This window comes from Oxyura jamaicensis, chromosome 19 (genome assembly GCF_011077185.1).
Source record: "Oxyura jamaicensis isolate SHBP4307 breed ruddy duck chromosome 19, BPBGC_Ojam_1.0, whole genome shotgun sequence".
NCBI classification, from domain to species: Eukaryota; Metazoa; Chordata; class Aves; order Anseriformes; family Anatidae; genus Oxyura; species Oxyura jamaicensis.
Window position 1 is genome coordinate 4,995,185 of NC_048911.1, and position 20,261 is coordinate 5,015,445.

Sequence of the window (20,261 nt, forward strand, 5' to 3'; positions counted from 1 at the left end):
AAGAAGAGCCTTGCTTCTTAAATCAGCACATCATGAGCCAGGGAGATGGCTGGAGTGAAAACACACCACCAAGAGCAGAGCTGAGGCTGAAGAACAAGTGTAATAAAAACCCCTTGCTTTAGGGCCGCGTCCGTCTCCACGGACCAGGCGGATGGCTCTGTTCCTAGTTCCCCGAGGCCCTTCTCACCCTGCGAGAGCCTCACAGCCCTGCAGGGCTCCCAAAACTTCCTTGGAATCACTTTGCCTTTAACCCAATTACAATAGAAAAACTCAAAAATGTATAAAAAATATAAAATAAAGTGCAGTGTATGTTTTTGACAATTTTGCCTTGCTTTAATGAGCCGACATGTGGTTTTTGCTTTTTTTTTTTCCTCCAGTGAGCAGTATTTTACAAAATCGTAACTACACCTAAAGCCATTTAGAAAACACTGAACATTGGCACAAAATGGAGAAGCCCACGAGAACGGACAAGGAGTGAGGGGCGAGGGGGTGTGGGAGTAATCGAAGCAGTGGTTACAAACTCAATGGACGCTAAAAATACCAAAGGGGTTGTTCCCTATCATCGTTAGCACGTGGATACTAATTGCTACCTTGTTTAATCAGTGCCTTTGACTGAAATCCTACACACGAATACAGCTGCTTCCAGTTACGAGTGCTTTTCCCTGCACCAGGGGCAGAGGAGGACTGGGGGCCCCTTTCTCCCTCCTCCTCCTGCAGGGCGAGGCACGGGCTGGCCCCCGTCAGTTCTTCAGGATGGCGTCGTAGGCCTGGTAGATGTACTGGGACACCTCGGGAGCTCGGCATTTCAGGGAGAGCTGCGGAGAGGAGGGGAGCAGAGGTTAGCGGTGGCGCCGAGGAAGGCAGGAGCTTTCTGCTGAGCCCACGAAGACAACTGACCTACAGCACGGGGCGGACAGACCACGGATGTGACCGGTCACATTCACCCCCAAATATTTCCTCTGGGAACTGCTTTCTCCATCGCTAACATCTAAGTGCTTTTTCAGAGCTTGCTGTAAGCAGGAGGAAGTACCTGGCCTTTTTTTTTTCCTCCACTCTGGGGTTCCCCAATTCCTTACCAAACACAGACGGCTCTGTGGGCATGAAGGATGGGGACGCTGTGCCCAGCCCTGTGACAAGGGACGTGCCCTCACGCTGTAAATCACAGCGCCATGCCCGAGGGCGTGTTTGCTCATCACATTTCAGATGCAAACTTGGATGTCGCCCCTCTCGAAAGCGAGGACTGGGCCAAGATCACTGTGGTGGCATCAATCCTCGTCGTAAACGTGCTAAAAGCACTTGCCATCACCTGCTTTCCCCCTCCAGCTCCCCGGACCATGGATTTCTCTTAAAAATCCTGGAACACCTTCCACCAGGTGAGACACGTTCTAATAACGGGAAGCTGAGATACAGATCCTCGGAACAGGAGCACAGGGAAAGGGAACGGCCAGAGGGGTGCACGATGCCGGCCAGACAGCACCTTCCCACCCGCCACAGCTGATGCCAGCATGAGCCCGAAGCGCCTCCGACGCCCAGACAGGCAGGCTCCGCTGCAGGAGTCAGCAGGGCATAAATTTCTTCTTGTTTACTAGCGGGGGAAGGGTGTCCTGGCAAAGCTCTCTCGCTAATGTCTCTTGGCTTTATCTCTGGGTAACCTTGGCAAATAAGAGCTCGTTGCTGAGTGGGCATTATCCCAGCTCACTGGTAACAGAGCAGTTCTGTTGTGTCTCACTTTTTTCCAGTCCAGTAGGAATTCCTAGCCCCCCTGGTCACATTAACAGCATCTGCCTGAGAACAAGCACGTGGGCACCGCAGGGAGAAGCCCCTCTGCCCGCTAGGTGAGCGAGAAGGGTCCCAGCCTGCGCCGCGTCCCCGCGACCTCACCGTGTAGTTCGGGTTCCCCGGCTGAATGCGAAGCTCAGCCAAGATCCAGATGCCGTTGGTGAGCTTCAGGGACTGGTAGAGCATGTCCTGCCCCTCCACGTTCCTCTTGGCAATGGTGTACACGTTGTTGTTCTGCAGTTTGCTGGAGACGGTGTCTTCAGAGAGAAAAGGAAGAAAAAACACATCTGTTAATTCAGATTCATCATCAGTGGGGACAGGAGAGCCCAGAGGAGCGTTCCCAGGATGCAAGCACACAAGGAAACGCTGACTTCTGTCCCGGAGATTTCTCTGGGGACAGGAGCAGCTATGACAAAGAAAAAAATCTTGTTTGCTTCCATCAAACCACCTCTTTCTTCTCAGGTTGTGATCCCTTGTTAAGTGTTCGCCGATCTTCCAGGGCTTTCACTTACTGATCCCTGCCCCGGATCTCAGAGAACTCAGCGCCTTGATGAGGCCAAGATTCTGCGGGTACGAGGGCTCTGCTGTACCTACAGCCCCAGGCAGGCTGCCCCAGAGGCAGCCAGAAGACGAGGGCAGAGAACCAAGATCCCTGCTTTGAGGTGCACCTGGGTGCCTGGTTCCAAGGTCCTGTGCCAACCACAGCAGCTCCCTCCTGCTTCCCCCTCTCGCTCACAGGGGGACATTTGTGGCCAATCCGATGTCCTATAAAGTAATCAAAATCCTTCCCCTGCCCCCTATTCCCCCCATTTTATTTTTTTAAAGTAATCAAAGAGTAGAACCCCACTGCCCATCTTCTTCAGCACAGGGCCGTGACAGAGTTTTCGTGACCTCGGCCCTCGCAGATGTGCGATTTCACCTGCAGAACTGCACGGACGTGACCACGACGCGCTCACTTCTAAGGGACATCATGGAGAAGCCAGAACAGAAGCAAATACACAGAACACGAAGCCCCAGCCTCCAGCCTCTGGCTCCTGGGACGGCGCAGGGCAGGGCGAGCCTCAGCCTTCGGGTGCCCGCAAGGGGGGCAGGTTACACGCGTAGGGGGAAGGCTCAGGGACGGGCACTCTCATGTCACTGCGCCAGTAAGTTCCCATTGCTGGGAACGGATGCCTGTGCTGCTGTACGGAGGGATTAGAGAAGGAGCAGCTGGGTCTGCTCACGCACTGTGAAGGGTAAAAGCAGCAAAGGCCCCCAGGAATCCATAGGGTGATGCAGAGACCTGCTCCTCCCCGGGCAGCCCCGGTACCCCGGGCTGTGGGGCGGCTCCGCGGGCAGCCTCCCCAGAGCGGCTGCGTGCGGGTCAGGGTGGGTTCAGGCATCCAGCTACTCAGCCACGCTCAGATTTAGGTTTCCTCTCTTCCCCAGTTACTATGGAAACTGGCAGATATAAGGAACTAATGAGATCCTTTGCTTAAAAACCCTCATCCCCTCTGTCTCCTCCTCCCACCTCTACTCCTCCTCCCCACAACAAACTCAGCCAGATCAGGGGAGCGGGCACCGTGGAGCCCTCTGCTCGCAGGGAGCCACAGCCTGGGCAAGACGCATGCTGGAGGCATCCCCATCCATCAAGGATGAGGCCAAATCCCATCTCCTTGTGCCACCCCGGCCAGCAAGAGCTGCCGCCGGGGCTTTGGGAAAGCACGGCGTGCTACCCGAGTGCTGGCTCACAGAGCGCATCCTGGTTTGCAGGGGACAGCAGTATTAAATGGGATTTTGTTTGTCCAATTTCAAGGGGCTGTGGTTAAACCTCACCGCTCTGAGCCCCTCTGGACATGAATTGGTGAAGTGGAGCTGCTGGCAAGGTTTCAGCGCCCTTCCTCCAGCGATCTTCATCCCCGTCGGGCACTGTCAGAGCAGAGGCGGCCCTGGGGAGTGCAGGCAGAAGCAAAGCTGCAAGTGGGAAAGTGAAAATTTGGCAGCTGTGGGGCTGCTACCCCATCACGGGGCGTGCAGCAGAGAGGGTGCAGGATGTGAGGACAGGGCCACAGAGCAGCTGCTTTATGCCAAGCCTTCCACCGCGTGCCAGCACCTTGTGCCAGCACCTTGTGCCATTCAGGCAGCCACTGCCTCTGCTGGGGGCAGCTCCCCGAGCAGGGCTGGGGGCTCTCCTGGCTCCAAAGGGAGGGGACTTCAACCCGGCTCCTCCTCACAGCCACCTGCTGGCTGCACCCTGCCTGGGGGGGGTACAGGGAGGGAAACTGAGGCAGGTCAACTCCTAGGACAGCCTGTTTTCTGCCTGAAATCCCACCAGTGAAAAAATCAGTGAAATCCCACCAAACCCACCCAGTTTCAGCCAGGTGCCCGGAGCAATGGTGCAGAGCGTGCTGTGCCGATGCTTGGTGTGCCCAGCACCTCCTGCCCCCTCCTCCCAGCACAGATTTGGGGACGGGTGGGAGCAGATAGCCGCTCCTACCGCCTCTCGCCCCGGGTAGCGGCAGCAGCTCCCATCCCTCGTGCTAGCGAGTGCGGGGATTTGGGATTTTGGAGGAGATCGGGCAGAGTTGCTAAGCAACAGTGCCAGGCAGTGCCTGGCTGAAGGCAGGGCCGCTAATGCCGTGCGACAGCGCAGCCCTTGAAGGCAGAGAGCTGCTGGGAGCAGGGAGCTGTGCCTGGCCCTGAACGGAGCTGGGGCTCCCCGTCGAGAGCACGGCGCTCAGCCAGGCCCCGCAGCAGGCAGGAGCAGGGCCGGGCGGTGCTGCCAGGCACACCTCGCCCCGTCCCGCAGCGCTCGGGGACTGGGGACCAACCTGGAGCCACGGCAGCCCTTCTGCGGGCCGGCAGCCTGCATCCGGCCTCGCTACGCAACTTTCTGCAGGGCTTTTTCTGCTGGTTCAGAGCTCGTTGTCACATTTGGAGGATACAGAGACGTTTCCCCATCACCATTGCCAGGGAAGCTTATGACATCAGTCTGTCTTTCAGTGTTTTGTTTTCTTTTTAAACAGCGTTTCTTACGCTACCTCAGAAGAACTTCACTTCCCAGCTTCCCAACCCAACCACCCAAGACAGCAGAGCAGAGGATGAACGCCAGCAGGGCGCCTTTTCTGAACACGGACCTTCCTCCACGGCGCTCTGCAACGAGCACTGGCTGGCAGGGAGAAAAACCTGACCCCTGCAGTTCGCGCTGTGGCGGCTGGAAACATCCCTGCTCCATCTCTAGCAGCACCTGAATGGTCCTGAGCAGCCAGCCAAGGGCTGCATCCAAACACCAGACGGATCTGGAGACTCAGATCCAGCGGGAAGACACTTGGGTCAGTATTATGACAGCACCTTCATTTCCAAGGCACGTAATAAGGTTCTTTAGGAAATGGTCAGGCTACTAGATCCGCACGTACCCGAACACACCAGAGCAACTTGCCCATGATCGTCTCCCTGCTTGTTCCAGCAAGAAAATCCCCTTTCTTGCAGCCCTAGCATTGGTGCATCACTTGGGAAAAAACGAACGACCGCCGCGCACCGATAAAGCCCCATTCAGCTCCAAGTACCGAATTCGTCATTTCACACCAAATTAAAGACCAGCAATAAGGCAGCAAAAACCCAAAGTTGCTAGAACTGCTGAACAGCACTGCGACTAATTAGCTCCTGTTTAATGGCATTCAGGCTCCATGTGCAAGTCAGCTTGTGCTCTTTCACTCAGTGCGCTTGAGTAAGCAAAATTTAAAAAAAGAAAATCATCCAGCTAATCTGATTTGCATATCTTAGCTTAATGTAGTGGTCCTTTAAAATTTAATCAAACTGAGCACGTTGAAAAGCAACGGAGAGGCAGCAAACGGAGCCTGAGCGCGTGTTCAGTTGCAGGGGAAACCTCACTCGGTACAGCTGCACCAACAGCACCCGGATTATCGGAGCCGTAGCAGTCTCTGCCATCTATTTTCAGCCATGAATGACACAAACGCTGGGTAAAACTGTCACAGTACGAGCAGGACTCGTTAGCAGTCATTAGGATGATTTCCAAAGAAAAGTGCTGAGGACGCTGCAGTTCTAGAGCCCTTCCCGAACACCACTGGGGCCTGCTGCTTGCGCTCCCCACCATCGAGGGGGACGCCACTGCCTGCCTCTAGCACTAGATCCCTGTCTTTTTGATTAAGGCAGAACAATTAAGTTAGCTCTGGATTCATAATGGATGAGATTGCAGGGGTGTAACCGTGACCTTGCGTTTTCATTGCAAGTTGTATCTCCGAATACAGCTTTCTCCACAGCACTATCATAACCTCTTCCTAAAGAGGCAGATGCATGAAACGGAGCTCTGATCGATTCAGGATGTGCAGAGCATCCCAAGTACACCCTGGCCCCACAGTACAGCTCCACACGCTCACTCCTCCATGGCCATACAGCCCCAGCCGCAAAGAGCAGCCTCCGGACCACGCCACTGCTGGGAACCTGAGCCCAAATCCCTCACCCAAAATTAAGCACTCATCTCTCTCTGAGTCGCTGGAGATCGTGGGGATACCTCCAAGGATCCAGGGCTTGTGTATTTCTGGAACAAAGATGCTGGGGAACGGATGGGAGCAGCAAGCTGCGGCCTTTTCAGGGTGCCTGCTCCTTGCCCCGCAGCCTGGCACCTTGCTGTAGACTTCAGCTGGCGGTGCTGCAGCCTGCTACCTGCAGCAGCCAAGATTTTCCAGCTGCTCTGTGCCCCGGCATGGGGTGAGCTGCCGGGGCCATGAGCCTTTTCTGCCACCCCCGCTCCAAACCATCAAAGCTCCAGTCAATCCTATTTGGCTTGCCTCATGGGCACAGGATGAGTCTTCTGCCCGCAAAGGCCTTGGAGCAGACTAACACAGAAGCTTCTCCACTGGCAGACTGCATGCCCATCTCCTTTTTGTCTGCAGGAACAAAGGAAGGAACCTGGGGAAAGCGCTGCCGTTCACACAGGAGGTGTTGTAAGGCGGCTGCTGCAGCGGGACAGACAGCCCTGGATGTACAAGAAATTCGGGAGCTGCTTTCTTGACAGAGAAAGCCCAGCTCCATAAAATCCCTGTTCCAGGCTCATCAAGCTCATTTCATTTTAAATTATTATTTGTAGTTACTGAAAACTTCAGTTTCCCCACTGAAGAAGAGCAGCACCCCCTGCTTAGCCTCCTGCACAGCCGCGCATGGGCTCAGCCCCACAGCTCACGTGGAGTGGGAGCAGCACAGAGCCGGCGCTCAGCACAGCCCAGGCTCTCTGCAGCCAGGAGAAGCCAAGCCAGGCACCTAGGATACAACGCCCTGGTCAGCCAGACCAAGGCACAGTGTGTCCGAGCCTTGGCGGCAACTTAGCACCAAGGGCACGGGCTCAGGCTGGGCATGAATCACTTATCCGAGTGGCTACAAGAGACCTGGCACCTTCTGAATTTCCACTGGGAGTCATTGAAAGCTGCAGACTTTATTCCGCACAGCTCTGCTACAGCTGTTGTGTACCTTATTCTATGCGGTGGTACGAAAGCTACGTGCGATTATTGCAATACAACAGACCTGCCAACTGCCCTGGCCCAGAGCTGCATTCTGCTTTGGCATCTCCTGCAAGGAAGGCTTCGGAACACAAACCCCTCTCCTCCACAAGGAGCAAGTTCCCAAAGGTTTTATACCTTATATCCCACACCAATTTGCTATTCTCAAAAGAAAGGAGGTGCCTTGAAACAAGGTGATCTTCACTGGATTTCAAGTGATCAAGATTTCAAGATTGTGACTCTTTTAAGATTACTGCCCTACTGCAGGGTGTCCAAGCAGGCGGCGCTGCTGTGGCACAGCCCAGCAGCCAGCTGGATTCAGCTTTTGCCAGAGCTCACCCAGTTTACTTTGCCTCCACCCTGGTGTGCCCCAGCAGACACTTCCCACGGTACAAGAAGCCTTCATCCCTGAGGGTGCTGGAAGCCCAGCTCTCCATGAGTTTTTGGGCCCGTCTGATCGTTGCAAAGACAGGCGTGGTGCTCTTCAGGTGGTCTGTGCCAGAGGAGGTCACTGCTTAGGTGGAAGGCGAGCAGCAGACTGAGTCAGGGTTGCACCGGCAGCTGAACACGAGGACCAAGACAAGCACACACCATCTTCCCAGCTTTCCCTCCTGCAAGCTCTTGGCCTGCTCCCTGCCAAAGCCCAGGTGGTCAAGGAAGGAAACAGCCCACAGAGCTGCAAGAGGGAGGAGGTGTCTGCAGTGGAAGCACAGGAACAGAAACTTCAGCTGATGGAAGCGTCTGAAATCTGTTCGTGAGACATGACCCACTTTCTCCCGTACGTAAGCAAGAGGCTGGCAGACCTGGAGAGCCCTAAAGCCTCCACGTGCTTGGCCATGCTCGGGGGAAGCATGACTTCCAGGGCACTTGTTCCAGCACCCAGGGCAGCCTCCTCCTGCCTGAGCCGTGGCTGCAGACAGCTCTGCAGAGAAACCTCCCGGTGCGACCGTGCTCCTTCCGAGCTAACGTGGTCTCCACTGAGCATCAGCGACTAGAGCAGGCTGGGCAACAAGTCTGGTGTCTGAATGGCAAAGCTCCCTTGTCTAGGACCTGCCTCTCCACGCTTTCTACCATTTCCTTCTGGAGGAAGATGGGTGCATGGGCCAGTCTGCAGGATCACCTGGCCACCGCGCTGCCAAAGCTCATCCTCCCAGCCTCACACACCTCCTCCCAACTACGTCCTCCATTCGCCAGGACCACGACACCCCAGCGCCGCCCCAGAGAAGCTACCAGCATTTTTGATCTGACATCCAAAGAGCTGGAGATGGCACAGCTAGGGCACAGCCAGAGCAGAAGGCATCAGGGACGGCAGCGCTGCAGTGCAGGGGGAGGCAGTGCCAAGCGTGGTGGGGAGCAGGGGGAGGGCTGGGGGAGGTGCAGAGGTTGTTCTTGTCTGAAACCCCACAGTGAAATCAAGTCATAAGGTTCAACAGCTGCTATTTTTTCCCCCCTCTTGCGTGCTCCATCTTTTATATTCAAAAATAGTAATAATTATGAGTACAAAGAGACCCATGGTTTCTTTCTGCGATTGAGGCAAGAGGGTGCTCATTGTGTAATAGCAGACACGAGAGAATAAAAAGGTTACAGGGTTTGTAATCAACAGGGACACTTTTTTCCTCTGTGAAACACAGCAGCTTTTGGTAGAATCGCTTGGCTCCTGTCCAGAACCTCTTGATACGGAGCAGAGCTGCTAAGCTGGCCACGTTTCACTCTCTACACTCCCTCACCCCTCTGCAGTAGTAAGGTCACACCTGCAAGGAGAAGGCTCGCAAGCAGGGGCAGCTAGATACCTGACCTCACAACGGGATGATCAGAGAACATCCAGGCAGCAGCTACCTACGGCAGCTCAAAACTCTTCTCTCACATGGCCTGTCCTCTGTACGTGGCAGAACATTTTACAGCGGCATGTAGGATTAGTCTTTCACAAGAGAAAGGCGAAAGCAGATGCTAAAAGGTGAAGAGACCAGCCCGGGATTATGTAGCTAGGGTAAAGGCAGGGCTGTGTGACATTGCCTGGCACAAACAGCAGCAGGGCAGGATTAAGTGCAGCCCCAACACGGCGTTCAGCTCTGTCTGAAAGAGCAGCTTTACAGAGAAGCAGAGTTATAAAGAGAAAAAAAGAATACAAGATCCAGAATGAAAGGAAGGCGCAGACAGGTGAAATCGAAGATGCGGGGTTTCAGATGTGCTTTCACGGACCTAGCTACGGACCTGTGCCTCTATAGCCCTGGGATCCAGGGCTCACAGGCTGTTGTGTTCATAAGCACAATGCCCACCTCCCTGCTGTCCGTACACACTGCTATTAATACGGCGACGTCTGGTGACGATCAAAGGTGGGCCTCAGAGCTCTTACCGCCGTAGGATTAAGCTACTCACCGGCATTCAGGTGGCAGTCTTTAATCTGGAACTGCAGCTCGTTTTCGTTTGGAATGTCTTTCCATGTTGCGAGGAAGACCTGGCGCTCTACAAACGAGAAAGACAATCAGCACTCCTGGCCCCTTGCAGGATTAGGGCATTAATTAAATCACTGCAGAATGATACAAGGTAGGGACACAAAGGACTTCTTGGTCACATTTTGCCCTGGTGTGGTCAGATCCAGGATTTGCTTCTAAATGACCTCAATCGCACTGTAAAAGCAGCAAAGCTTTGGTGGTTTTCAGACCCCTCCTCCCCCCAAATCAAAGACAGTCCGTGAGCGGTTTACAAACCAAGAACACGGGGGATTTGACAAGAAAGGAGACTCACAAATTTAGGATTATGCTACAGTTAAAGTTAAGGTGCTGCTTTTCGAGCGACCTCCCATCCAATTCAAACAACAATTTAATAGAGGAGAACAGGCACCTAAGTGCTACAGTGAAGAGTGCTACATGTGAATGTGCTACTGGGACAAATCCTGCACCCATTTGAGTGAACCAAACCAAAAAAAAAAGGCAGGAAAAGAAAAACAAAACAGAAACCAGCCTCAAAGAAAACAGATCCACTCCTTGTCTGACAGAGGATCAGAGCAGAGGATGTGGGTTCTGGAAGTGCAGCTATTGGAGTCGCAGGACGACAGGGAAGAGCTGTCGAACCTCTAGTGATCAGTTTGGGCTGTGGAGATGTGCTGGCACGGAAACCATGGCCAGGCACACGTGAACCTCAGCCACGGGACAACTGTGCCCGGCTGGGTGCTGCTGGTGCAGTCTGGCTCAGGGAGGCTGACCACAGACCTGAAAGCACTCACCCATTTTGCCATCCTCTACGAAAAGCACGTTGAGAGGAATTAGGCAGCTGAAGTAAAAGACATCAATGTTGTTTTTCACAGCCACCTGTTACAGAAGAAACGGGGGGGGGGGGGGGGTTAAAGCATCTGTACTGTCTGGAAGTCCAAAGGGGTCCCAAGATTTTACAGTCTCGTCGCCTGCCCGCACACTTGCGGTGCTCTCTCCTAGCAAAGGTCAGCTCTGAACATGAGACCACCTGGAGAGATGTTGCTGAGCTTCTGCAGAGTTTCAGACAGATCAGTCCCACCCCTCGGTGCCCACTCCATTTTCACTAAAAGCTGCTCAATCTTCTCCTGGGAGCATTTTGCCGTGGTGCTTCAGAGCCAATTGCACTGATGGGGTCACTGCCAGCACCCTCGCTCTTTTCTCCTCTCCCTCCCCTTGCTTCCACCTCCAAGGCAATTTCCTCTGTCCTGGCCACACACAGCTCCTAGCACGTCTGTATGTTGCACATGAGCTTCTCCATCACCCCTCTTTTTCATCTCATTCTTGCAATTCCCCAGCTCCAACCCCCCGGGTATTCCTTGTTCTTTAACCCCAGCTCTCACACGTGTCTGAACGTCCCTGATTATCTTGCAGCCCGGTCATTCTCTAGAAAGCCTGAAGCTGATCCACTCGCTGCACCTTCCTCACAGCATTTTCCAAGTCTCCTGCCTTAACTAAGGTTAAGGTAAGCTGTGCAGAGAATGAACGTGTATAGAAAACATGTGAACATGTGTTGGGTGTTGATTCCTGGAAGGAAGCTCTGCTATGGAGCAACCAGGGAGGTTAAAAAAAAGAAAAAAAAGGATCGTTTGACAAAAGACTTAATTCTCAGTGTCATTACACTCTGCCAGGCAGGGAGATGCACTGCAATGCCTTTTATCACACAAGCTTGCCACGTTACCAACTAAACTCTGCCAACACTGAGAGCAACCTCACTTTCAGTTTTCCCCAGGCTGATAGCTGATGGTACGGCAGGAGCAAACGGGAGGTCTGAGAAAGTGCACTGTCATAACATCGCAGAGAAAACGTGGCTCTGGGCTTTATTTCTATGCCTCTCACGCTCTCCTTGCATCATCCTGCACAGCGATTGCCTGCCATGGGAATACAGTTCAGCAGACACCTGCCATTGCTTGCAAGGAAGGCAGCTTAGCCTGGAAGAGAGACCTGGAACGGAGGTCGCGTGGGGAGGAGCCTTGACTTCAGGAGCCATTTGAGCTCCTACTTCCTTTGAAAAATCCCAGAAGGAGTTCTCCAGTTTGTCACCCGGCTGAAACACAAACCAGACCATGCTGAATGCTAAGCCAAGGAAATAAATTCGCCGCTACAAAGATTTATGCCAAGGCAAACTCCACTCACATTAAATAATTACATACATTAGCGTTCTGCTGAGCAAATCTATTGTGCCATAGTAGCAGGTTTAGAAAGACACCCCCAAACGTCTGTAAAAATAGCTATGGGTAGACAGGGGAATAAACCAGAGAATTCAAACCTAAGTCAGCTGATTAGACATGCACACAAGCCAGAGGACAAGGGGTAGGAGATGAACTTCCCATACGAACTCTTCCAGCAGTTGGGAAGGTCCCAGAAATGCAAAGAACAGCAGAAAGGCAGACGTGACAGCCTGTGGGGCTTTCTGCTCTCAGCCATCACTAAAGTTAGTAGCTTATATTTAATTCCCCAATGCAAATCAGCTTAAGATGGGATTAGTTTAAAGCCTACTGAAACCATGTAAATTATGGCACAACCTAGAAAAAAATACTGAACTGGCCCTCTGTAGCAGGGAGCTGCCTCACGCTTCCATCGCTGGCGTCATCCTTGGGAGCTGGAGCACCTGATGCTAGAGGCACCAAGACCCAGAGGGGTAAAGCAGATTGGTGGCTGGGCCAAAGTGATTCAACTCTGCAAAATGGGATTAAAAAATACTGGGTGAGCAGCCAAAAACGCACCTCTGCATCTGGGAAGGGAGTCTGGGACAGTAACCATTCAGGGTGCTATGCTTGGAAACAACAGACATGGAGATAAGCCAGAAGAGTGAAAATTTAAGCTAAACGTCTGGGAAAATTTGATAGTGAGAATTATTAAGCAGCACAAAATTCTCCTGATGAAGAGAGAAGCTCCAGTGTGCCTGAAGTATTTAAAACGAGCCTTGACAACGCTCTCAGTAAGAGGTACTGTAGCAGAACAACAAAGCAGAGCAGGGTCTACGCTGCGTGGTCTAAGATCTCTCCCAGATCTGATTTAATGATTAATTGCCTTGCCTTAGAACAACAGAGATTACTTAGCTTTTGTAGCTAATTGTTGTTGCCATACAACAGAGGTTCCTTACAAGAGGAGCTGGGAAGCAGTGCCTTCTCTCCAGTCACGGTTCTAGAGGCTTGCACCAAATTAATATGCTAACCCTGTCCCTGCAGTTCCAAAAATGCTATAAAAAGGTATCTGCTGACCTGCTTCTCAACTCTGCAGAAACATACTGAGTAAGCTGCTTTGGCTGTACTCTGGAGAACTACACAATTAAGATGCTCTGAAGTGTAATTTCTTCCCAGCAAAGCACAGCAAGCCACACATCAGCCTTCCCCCCCCCAAATTGCATCGCTGGATTGAGCAACGCCATCCCATGTCGCCTCGCAGGCATCTGTAACGATGCAGGAATCAGCTGTTACAAATAATTTTTGCGAACAGGAAAGGAAAACGATGCAGCCTCCCCAAACCTATAGCGCTAGGACAAGATGGGTAAGCTCTCCAACACTAGCTTCCAGCCCAAAACACCACGCGCTTCTCAGAGCAGCCAGGCACGCACTGTGGTTCCCCAGATGAGTTCCACACACAGCAACCTGCAGATACCTGGGCAGGGGAATACATACCCCAAGAAGTGGCTAAGAGGCTTTGCCAGCTGCTAGCTGCTGTCCAAGGTCTTGCCTCAGCCTCTGCACTGCCACACCAGGAGCATCCAACGCCACTTGACGGGCTGCGAAAGCAACCTCAGGCAGAAAGCAGATCCAGAGCAGTGCCTGTGAGAAACCGAGCAGCTAACAGCAGCCACGTGCCTAAAAAATCCAGTGCTCCTTAGGTGAGAGCACGGGCCTCAGACAATCAATGACATTTGAAGTATATCAGTAGCTGAGAAGTCTCTCCAGGTTTGACATGCTTGAAAGGAACCTCCACTCGCGTTCAATAAATTCTCCAGTCCAGGCTAACTTTGCCTGGGGCTCTGCAGCTTTAACCTGTCGACCCGCACTTGAACTATTAAATCTTCAACAAGACCTCCAGCCTCAGACATTTGAGAGTTTAAAAAGAAGCATTTTGAATCAAAATGGCTTTCCATCTGCAATCTTTTTGAAAGAAGAAAAAAATTACTACCTTGTGAATTTAGTCAAGCAGACTACAAAGCTTCTGAGGGATAAAAGTCAAAAGGTGCCAGATTTTCATGTGATGCTTCGCTGCTGAAAAGGTCTGAAAACACTAGAAATTGGCACAGGGCTCCCAGTTACTTACATCTTGTTTGTGACCATCTGACTAGAGGAAGCAGTACTCGCAGAAGTAACGCCTGGAATGTATTTGCTCACCTTGCAGCATGATCCCCCTACCCTTCCGGCATCCTTCCTTGTAGTGCAACGCTCTGATGGCCAACATATGGTATTCTGGGGAAGAGGTACCTCATAGAAACAACGCTAAGTTATTTTCTTCAATAGCATAGGTTTCTGACGCTTTAAATCCCAGACTCGAGCGTAAGAACCTACTTTCAAAGTCAAGTCTGAAAGCAACACAGATGCTTTCCATCAGCAGCAAGCACACAACATACCCACTTGGAATCCCATTAGCACCTCCACTAAATTAAGGATTTACTTTGAGTTTGGTTTTGCTTTAGAGCCTGGTAACAGCCAAACTGTTAAAGTGAGAACTCTACTCTGCAGAGTCTTTTTTTTTTTTTACCTCTGCCAGCACAAGGTCATGGTTTATTCTGTGACAGTCTGCTGCTCTGGCTGTCAGATGCCTCCAGGGAGTGCTCGCTGTTTCGCTTCATTTTGTTTGACAGGTCGGGTTCTCGGGACCTATAGGCGCTTGACAGGCGCTGCCAGCATCATGCTCTACCTACAGGCACAAGTCCCAAGCCCGGGCAGCGGAGCTGTGCGTGCAGGCTGGGTGCTGCGCCCTTGGCCGGCTGCAGGCACATCGCTTACGTCAATGGTCAGAACAGCGAGTTACTGGGGGAGGGCTGCAGGCTCACGTGTGCCTGGCCGGATGAGAAATTCAAAACACACATTTGATAAAACGTGCTGCAACATGTGCCAGACCTGTCCTCAATCAGCAACCAACAGCTTCGCACAGCTGAGCTAGGAGCTGGCCGCAGATGTCGAGCCATGATGCGAGTGTTACTTCTGAGAGCCTGCCGGGGGTTCTCCTCTATGCTGGAATAAAACTCATGCTTTTAAAGGCTGTTGAAAAAAAATAATCCAGGTAACAAACCCCCCAAAAAACACCTTCCACTTTTAACTACCCAAGGCTGTTGATGGTCGGTCCATAAACTCGACACAGCTCACGCAGGCCGGTATCGTGCCATTTATCAAGCGGGCTCCAAAGGCAACGATATCTGTCTGGACTCGCTGCTCATGCCAATTCTCAGCCTTGTTTTCACGGAGAGGTGATAGCGTGAAATCTGTTGCCAAGTGCTGAGGGCTCTGCATTTGTGACCCAGGACGCATTAACACTTCTCATGAATGAGAGCTCCGACGGCTCTGCACTGCCAGTGAGAAACCGCAGAGGGGAGGAGCAGAGGTGAGCAGTTAGAGCAGAGCCTGGAAGGGTAGGTACGATCTGGTGCGTCAGCCTGACTGATCTCTTCTCATTGAGAAAAGTTGTACCTTCATCCACTTTCACGGAAATAATGCTTTGCCAAAGTCACTGGAAGAAATACAAACGTTCTGCACCTCACACTGCTTAGCAGCAAGGGAGAGGTCTGTATTTCCAAGTGTCACTTTCCAGGAAGAAATGCAGCTGGCAGATCATCCCTTTCTGTGCTTGTCGGTCCAGTCCAAAACATTTTATGGGCATTTTGGAAAACTGAAGCTGCGCTTCTTTCAGTTATGTGTTCAGTAGCTGTAACTACCAGCCCTGGTAGCTGACAGCAGGTAACACCGGGGAATGCAACGCACCGATTGTCAATTTTGAACGTTTATCCCCAGAGAACAGCAATGCTCCAGGCTCAGCCTCTCTACAGCTCCGGGAGTCCCTGCAGCTTGTTTTTGATTGTATCGGCTCCTGCAAGTAGTTACCATCTCACAAAAGAGATTATCAGCCCTGTGACATGACAGGCCAGGCTTGGTCTCGGAAACTCAGCAGGCTGGCTCCACTTCACCCTTTCCCACAGTTATGGGAGCAATTTTTGTGTACACAAATGAACAAATAGAGTATTCTGATTTCATAGCATTTCACAGCCCTTGAAAGGCCGTTTATTAGGAACAGCGGTAGCAAAGGAGGGCTCTAATTCCAGGCATTTTCTTATAAGACCAAGAAGTATCCAGAAAGAATTACAGTTCCTCACCAATGCAAAATCCAATTTCAGAACCCATTTTCCTCTTTGAGAATTCCCAGTCCACCTTTGGCCTTATCCTTTGAATAAATCACTGCTTGACTGGGTGTTGAACCTGAATCTTGATCTCAACAGGTCAAGAAAATTAGCATCGCTGTGTTGGGATGGGAGGGAGCAGTCTGCTCTTCGTTATCACAAGATGCAAGACAACTGGCACACAGATGACTGTTTAGTTCCTAACTGTAGTTATATTTTACCTACGTAAACTCCTGAAAATATTTCAGCCTTCATCTTCCTGCAAAAAGGGCTTTTTGTTAAGTTGTCAAATATTTTAGTTCCTTCCCATGATTACAAGTGTTAAGATTAAACCAGCTGTACCGGGTGAAAGATTAGAAATGGTAATAAAAATAACCTGAACAAGACTTGAGTTCATTACTTCCGAAATAGTTGCCTAAGGAATGTACAACTAGCCTTTGAAGTTCTTAATTAACATGACAAAAAGTTGAAAGCTATCAATTTGGTTACTTGAGGATTTATTTTTCTTGTTACTAAAACAGAAAAAGCCCCAACGGAATAGGAGATGAACAGAAGGTCCTCAGGTTCAAACCAGCCCTGAATCTACTTCAATGTTCCTCAGCTCAGAAAAACTGCATTAAGCAAATTCAGCTTGATGAGTGTTTTGGTTCTTCAATGAATACAGGGATATTTGTATTCTCTACTCCTATATTGTGCTATAAATTGTTCCCTAAGTAGGTCACCAAAATGATTTCTGAATGTTTCAAGACAGATAATTTTTACATGAACTCACAAAACAAACCCAGAGCCTTGGCTGTCAGGGCAATGACAGATCTCCATCAAACCCACTGCTGTCAGGAAAGTAAGGGGAGTGCTCTTTTTAACTTGGCATCTGCTATCATGATTCAACTCTTTGCAGAGAAATATACTATTACTCCATATGGCAGCTTCCCTAATTGTAAAAGGGCAGCCAACTTCTATGGCAATGAGAGAGCTAGCAAATTAGCAGCTAAGTCTGGCACTAATGAATGCTCTGCTGTCTCAATATAAGGTAGCTGGAGGTTTCCTTGCATGTTTTCTCTTCGCTTTGTTCTAGCAGAAGAAGCTGCAAGAAACTGCGTTCTGATTCCTTTAGAGATTTAATAACCCAAATACTTCACTTCCTCCCTGATCAAAGGAAGCAGCAACTTGACAATGCCTCGTTGAGAGCGTCTCTCGTGTTATGGAGGCAGATCACGTCATCTAGACTTCTTCTGCTCCCTTCAGAGCAAGTGGTGGGGTTCACACCAGCTGACCCGGAGGCAGCGATGCAACGCATCCTTGTGACACGGACGCAGAGGGAATCCAGCTCTTCCACAAGGCAGAAGAGCCTGCTGTGGAAGGAAGCACATGTAATTCCCTCCCTGTCCGCATGCTCCCCCAGTCGCATGACTGAGCTCAGAGTTGAGTGTAGGACTGCTCGTTTGAGCGCCAGAGAAGCTATTTCAAGCTGTTTGCCCAAAGACTCATCAATAAGTCATAAGCCCCAGAATGGAAGTCAAGAGTAGGGGAAAAAAAAACAGTTGCTCAGGCAGAATAAATAGTAACTTTCATTGCATTCTCAATCTAAAAAGAGAATGAGCTGCTTCAAAATATTCCCCTCTATGGACTGCTACGTTACAGGAACCCAGCCTAGTTCTCATCTCCTGTAGGCATGAGGCAAGCGAGACGTGCTGCAGTGCACGTTAACTGGATACTGGGAAGAGCATCTTGGAGGACCCAGCTACACAGAGCAGGGACAGTCACGGAGTCCAGGATAGCTGCAGGTGATAGCAATGGGGACAGAATCCTTCCAGGTGAGGACCGTGTCTGCCCAACGAGTGCTTCAGCTACAGCAGCCTGTGCAAGACCACTGCCCTTGAGGCGTGCCAGTACTGATGCGGACAGCCCCAGGTCCAAAGAGGGGGAATAACTCCCTGGTCTGTCTTGCCTGCGGCAGCCCCATCTGATAAAAAGCCTGTTCTATGGAATGCTGTCCCCAGTGTGCACACAGCAGCCTCATTATTGAGACAGTTCACTGATTATGTCACTTCTCCCCTGCTTTTCATGGGACACATCTTGCTTGCTTTGGCTTCGTCTGTCTGGAGGCAAGGATGTGCTGATGCCTTTGTAGAGCACCTGGAAGTTAAGAGCACTAGAGAAATACTGATCACACGGCAGTTGCCATCTTTTCTGCAACTCCTTTAATTGCCTCAGTCCTTGCTGGTATTTCTCACTGCCTGCTCCACCACAGGGATGTGCTCGCTCTGTTCATACCAGCTCCAGTTCATAAACCCAACCAAACCTCACGATCTGTTTACACAAATGTGTTGCTGGAGCAGAGACCTTACACAGATGCAAGCACTGACTTTGAAGCGTTTGAAAAGTCAAGTACATTCATGAAATCTGCTTCAGAGGAATGAACAGGAAGAAGTTTTGGCCATAACCCACATCTATATAACCTTCTGCTTTTGCCCAGTTACCCTGTATGCACGGGATTTTGTAATTAGTCTTACCACATTGTGCTGGGATAAACAAAACAGGCTGAGCAGCTGATCTTCCCCCAGCCCAGAAGGGGCAATTCTTACCTGGAGATTGTTCAGAGGCTCCATTTTCATGACTGGTCCCAGGGTATTGAGGGGCAGGGAGACATCAATGCTTTGGTTCGGCATCAGAGGTGTGTGAATGGCCAACGGGGTGCTCGGGATGACTCCGAAGCTGGGCAAGAGAAAAGCAGAGGTGATGACAGCAGTACTGCATTTCTGGAGCGCCCCAGCCTGACTCTATGGGAAACCAAAGCCAGAGATGCTGTCCCAACACCTCTACACCTTTGTGCCAAGCATGAGCTGGCTCACCTGCCCTCTCCTGAGCTGCCCCTGCTATTTATTACTCCAGGAAAAGGAACACAGCTGACTGCACCATGGCAGATACTCAAAGCAGGACAAAGCAGAGAAGAGTGAACCAGGGCAGTCTCCCTGACACTGTGCACATCCTGCTCAGGGGATCAGCATCTGGGAACAGTTCAATCACCTGCATGACAATAGACTGTGTGCTGAGCACAGCAAGGAGCAGCATTTGAACTCAGAGGAAGTGGGCTCAGGCCTCTGGGCTCTCAGAGAGCTGCAGAGCACTAGGAGTGGCGTACATCACACACTACATATCACAGAATCACAGAATTTTCTAGGTTGGAAGAGACCTCAAGATCATCAAGTCCAACCTCTGACCCACCACTAACAGTCCCCACTAAACCATATCCCTAAGCTCTACATCTAAATGTCTTTTAAAAACCTCCAGGGATGGTGACTCCACCACTTCCCTGGGCAGCCTGTTCCAGTGTCTAACAACCCTTTCGGTAAAGAAGTTCTTCCTAACATCCAACCTAAAACTCCCCTGGCGCAATGGCTGTTTATTATTGGGAGCTATGGAAGAAGGAACTGAAGCTGATACAGAAACAAATACGTAAGCAAGGAGCGATATGTGGTTTGTAACAGAGCCCTGCAGAACAAATAAATCAATGAGCTGGCTGTCTGGTCCCCAGTGGCAGTGCCTGGACTTAATCCTGGCTCTATTGCTTAGTTTGAGACTCCTTCAGCTGGGGACACACACCACAGCAAATGTTTGCTTGCCTCTTAAGTCCAAGTGGCACTTAATTCCACAGGCACCTCTGCTTAGCGTAGAGGAGAGGGAAAGTAGCTAACATCTAGCATAACACTTCTGTACAATGTCAGGGCTTCTTTTCAAAAGCACATGGAAGTGCAGATGCATAAGATTCTTTGGGTGCCTACTTCTGATCGTGTTTCTCTTTGGCAGCACTCCCATTAACTCAGAGGTGAGAGAGCACTTAGAGGAACAAAGATGTATAGGTGTGGATTTTTATTTCATGCACTGAAAACTGATTGTGTCTTTGCACAAAGCCAGATGCACGTGTACTGGTTATGCCACTCTTTCTGAAACCAGCAGATGCACCATTCTTGGTTCTCCTCAGTTTTCAGCTCTTGGGAGCTGAGAAGAGAACACTGTCAGCAAGGGCCTAGCCATGTGATTTGCCTTCTGCAGCTGTTTCACCTTGGGGGACAAAAGCCCTGGTGTTTTTCCTTATTCTCTGAGGGGAAAGAAAGTTGCATTTTCCTACTAAGTGGCCGTGATATTACGGCACACTAGAGCTCTAGCTTCCCCCCCCCG

At 51.0% G+C, this 20,261-nt stretch overlaps 1 protein-coding gene and 1 long non-coding RNA gene across 5 annotated transcripts in view; one reads left to right on the top strand and one right to left on the bottom strand.

Moving 5' to 3' along the window:
• Nucleotides 1–309: 309 nt before the first annotated feature.
• AP2B1 (adaptor related protein complex 2 subunit beta 1) overlaps nucleotides 310–20,261 on the bottom strand; it is a 79,815-nt gene continuing 59,863 nt past the window's right edge. For all 4 annotated transcript variants that reach the window (XM_035342820.1, XM_035342817.1, XM_035342818.1 and 1 more), the window contains 5 exons: nucleotides 18,668–18,797; nucleotides 10,495–10,579; nucleotides 9,648–9,734; nucleotides 1,882–2,036; nucleotides 310–815 (listed from right to left, as the gene is read on the bottom strand). In XM_035342820.1, the coding sequence (XP_035198711.1) occupies nucleotides 741–815; nucleotides 1,882–2,036; nucleotides 9,648–9,734; nucleotides 10,495–10,579; nucleotides 18,668–18,797 (532 nt within the window). In that variant the 3' untranslated portion in view covers nucleotides 310–740. The remainder of the gene's footprint in view (nucleotides 816–1,881; nucleotides 2,037–9,647; nucleotides 9,735–10,494; nucleotides 10,580–18,667; nucleotides 18,798–20,261) is intronic.
• On the top strand, nucleotides 4,112–8,198 carry LOC118176095. The gene is made up of 3 exons (XR_004755274.1): nucleotides 4,112–4,447; nucleotides 5,123–5,126; nucleotides 8,188–8,198. It is a non-coding gene; the product is annotated as an uncharacterized LOC118176095 (long non-coding RNA).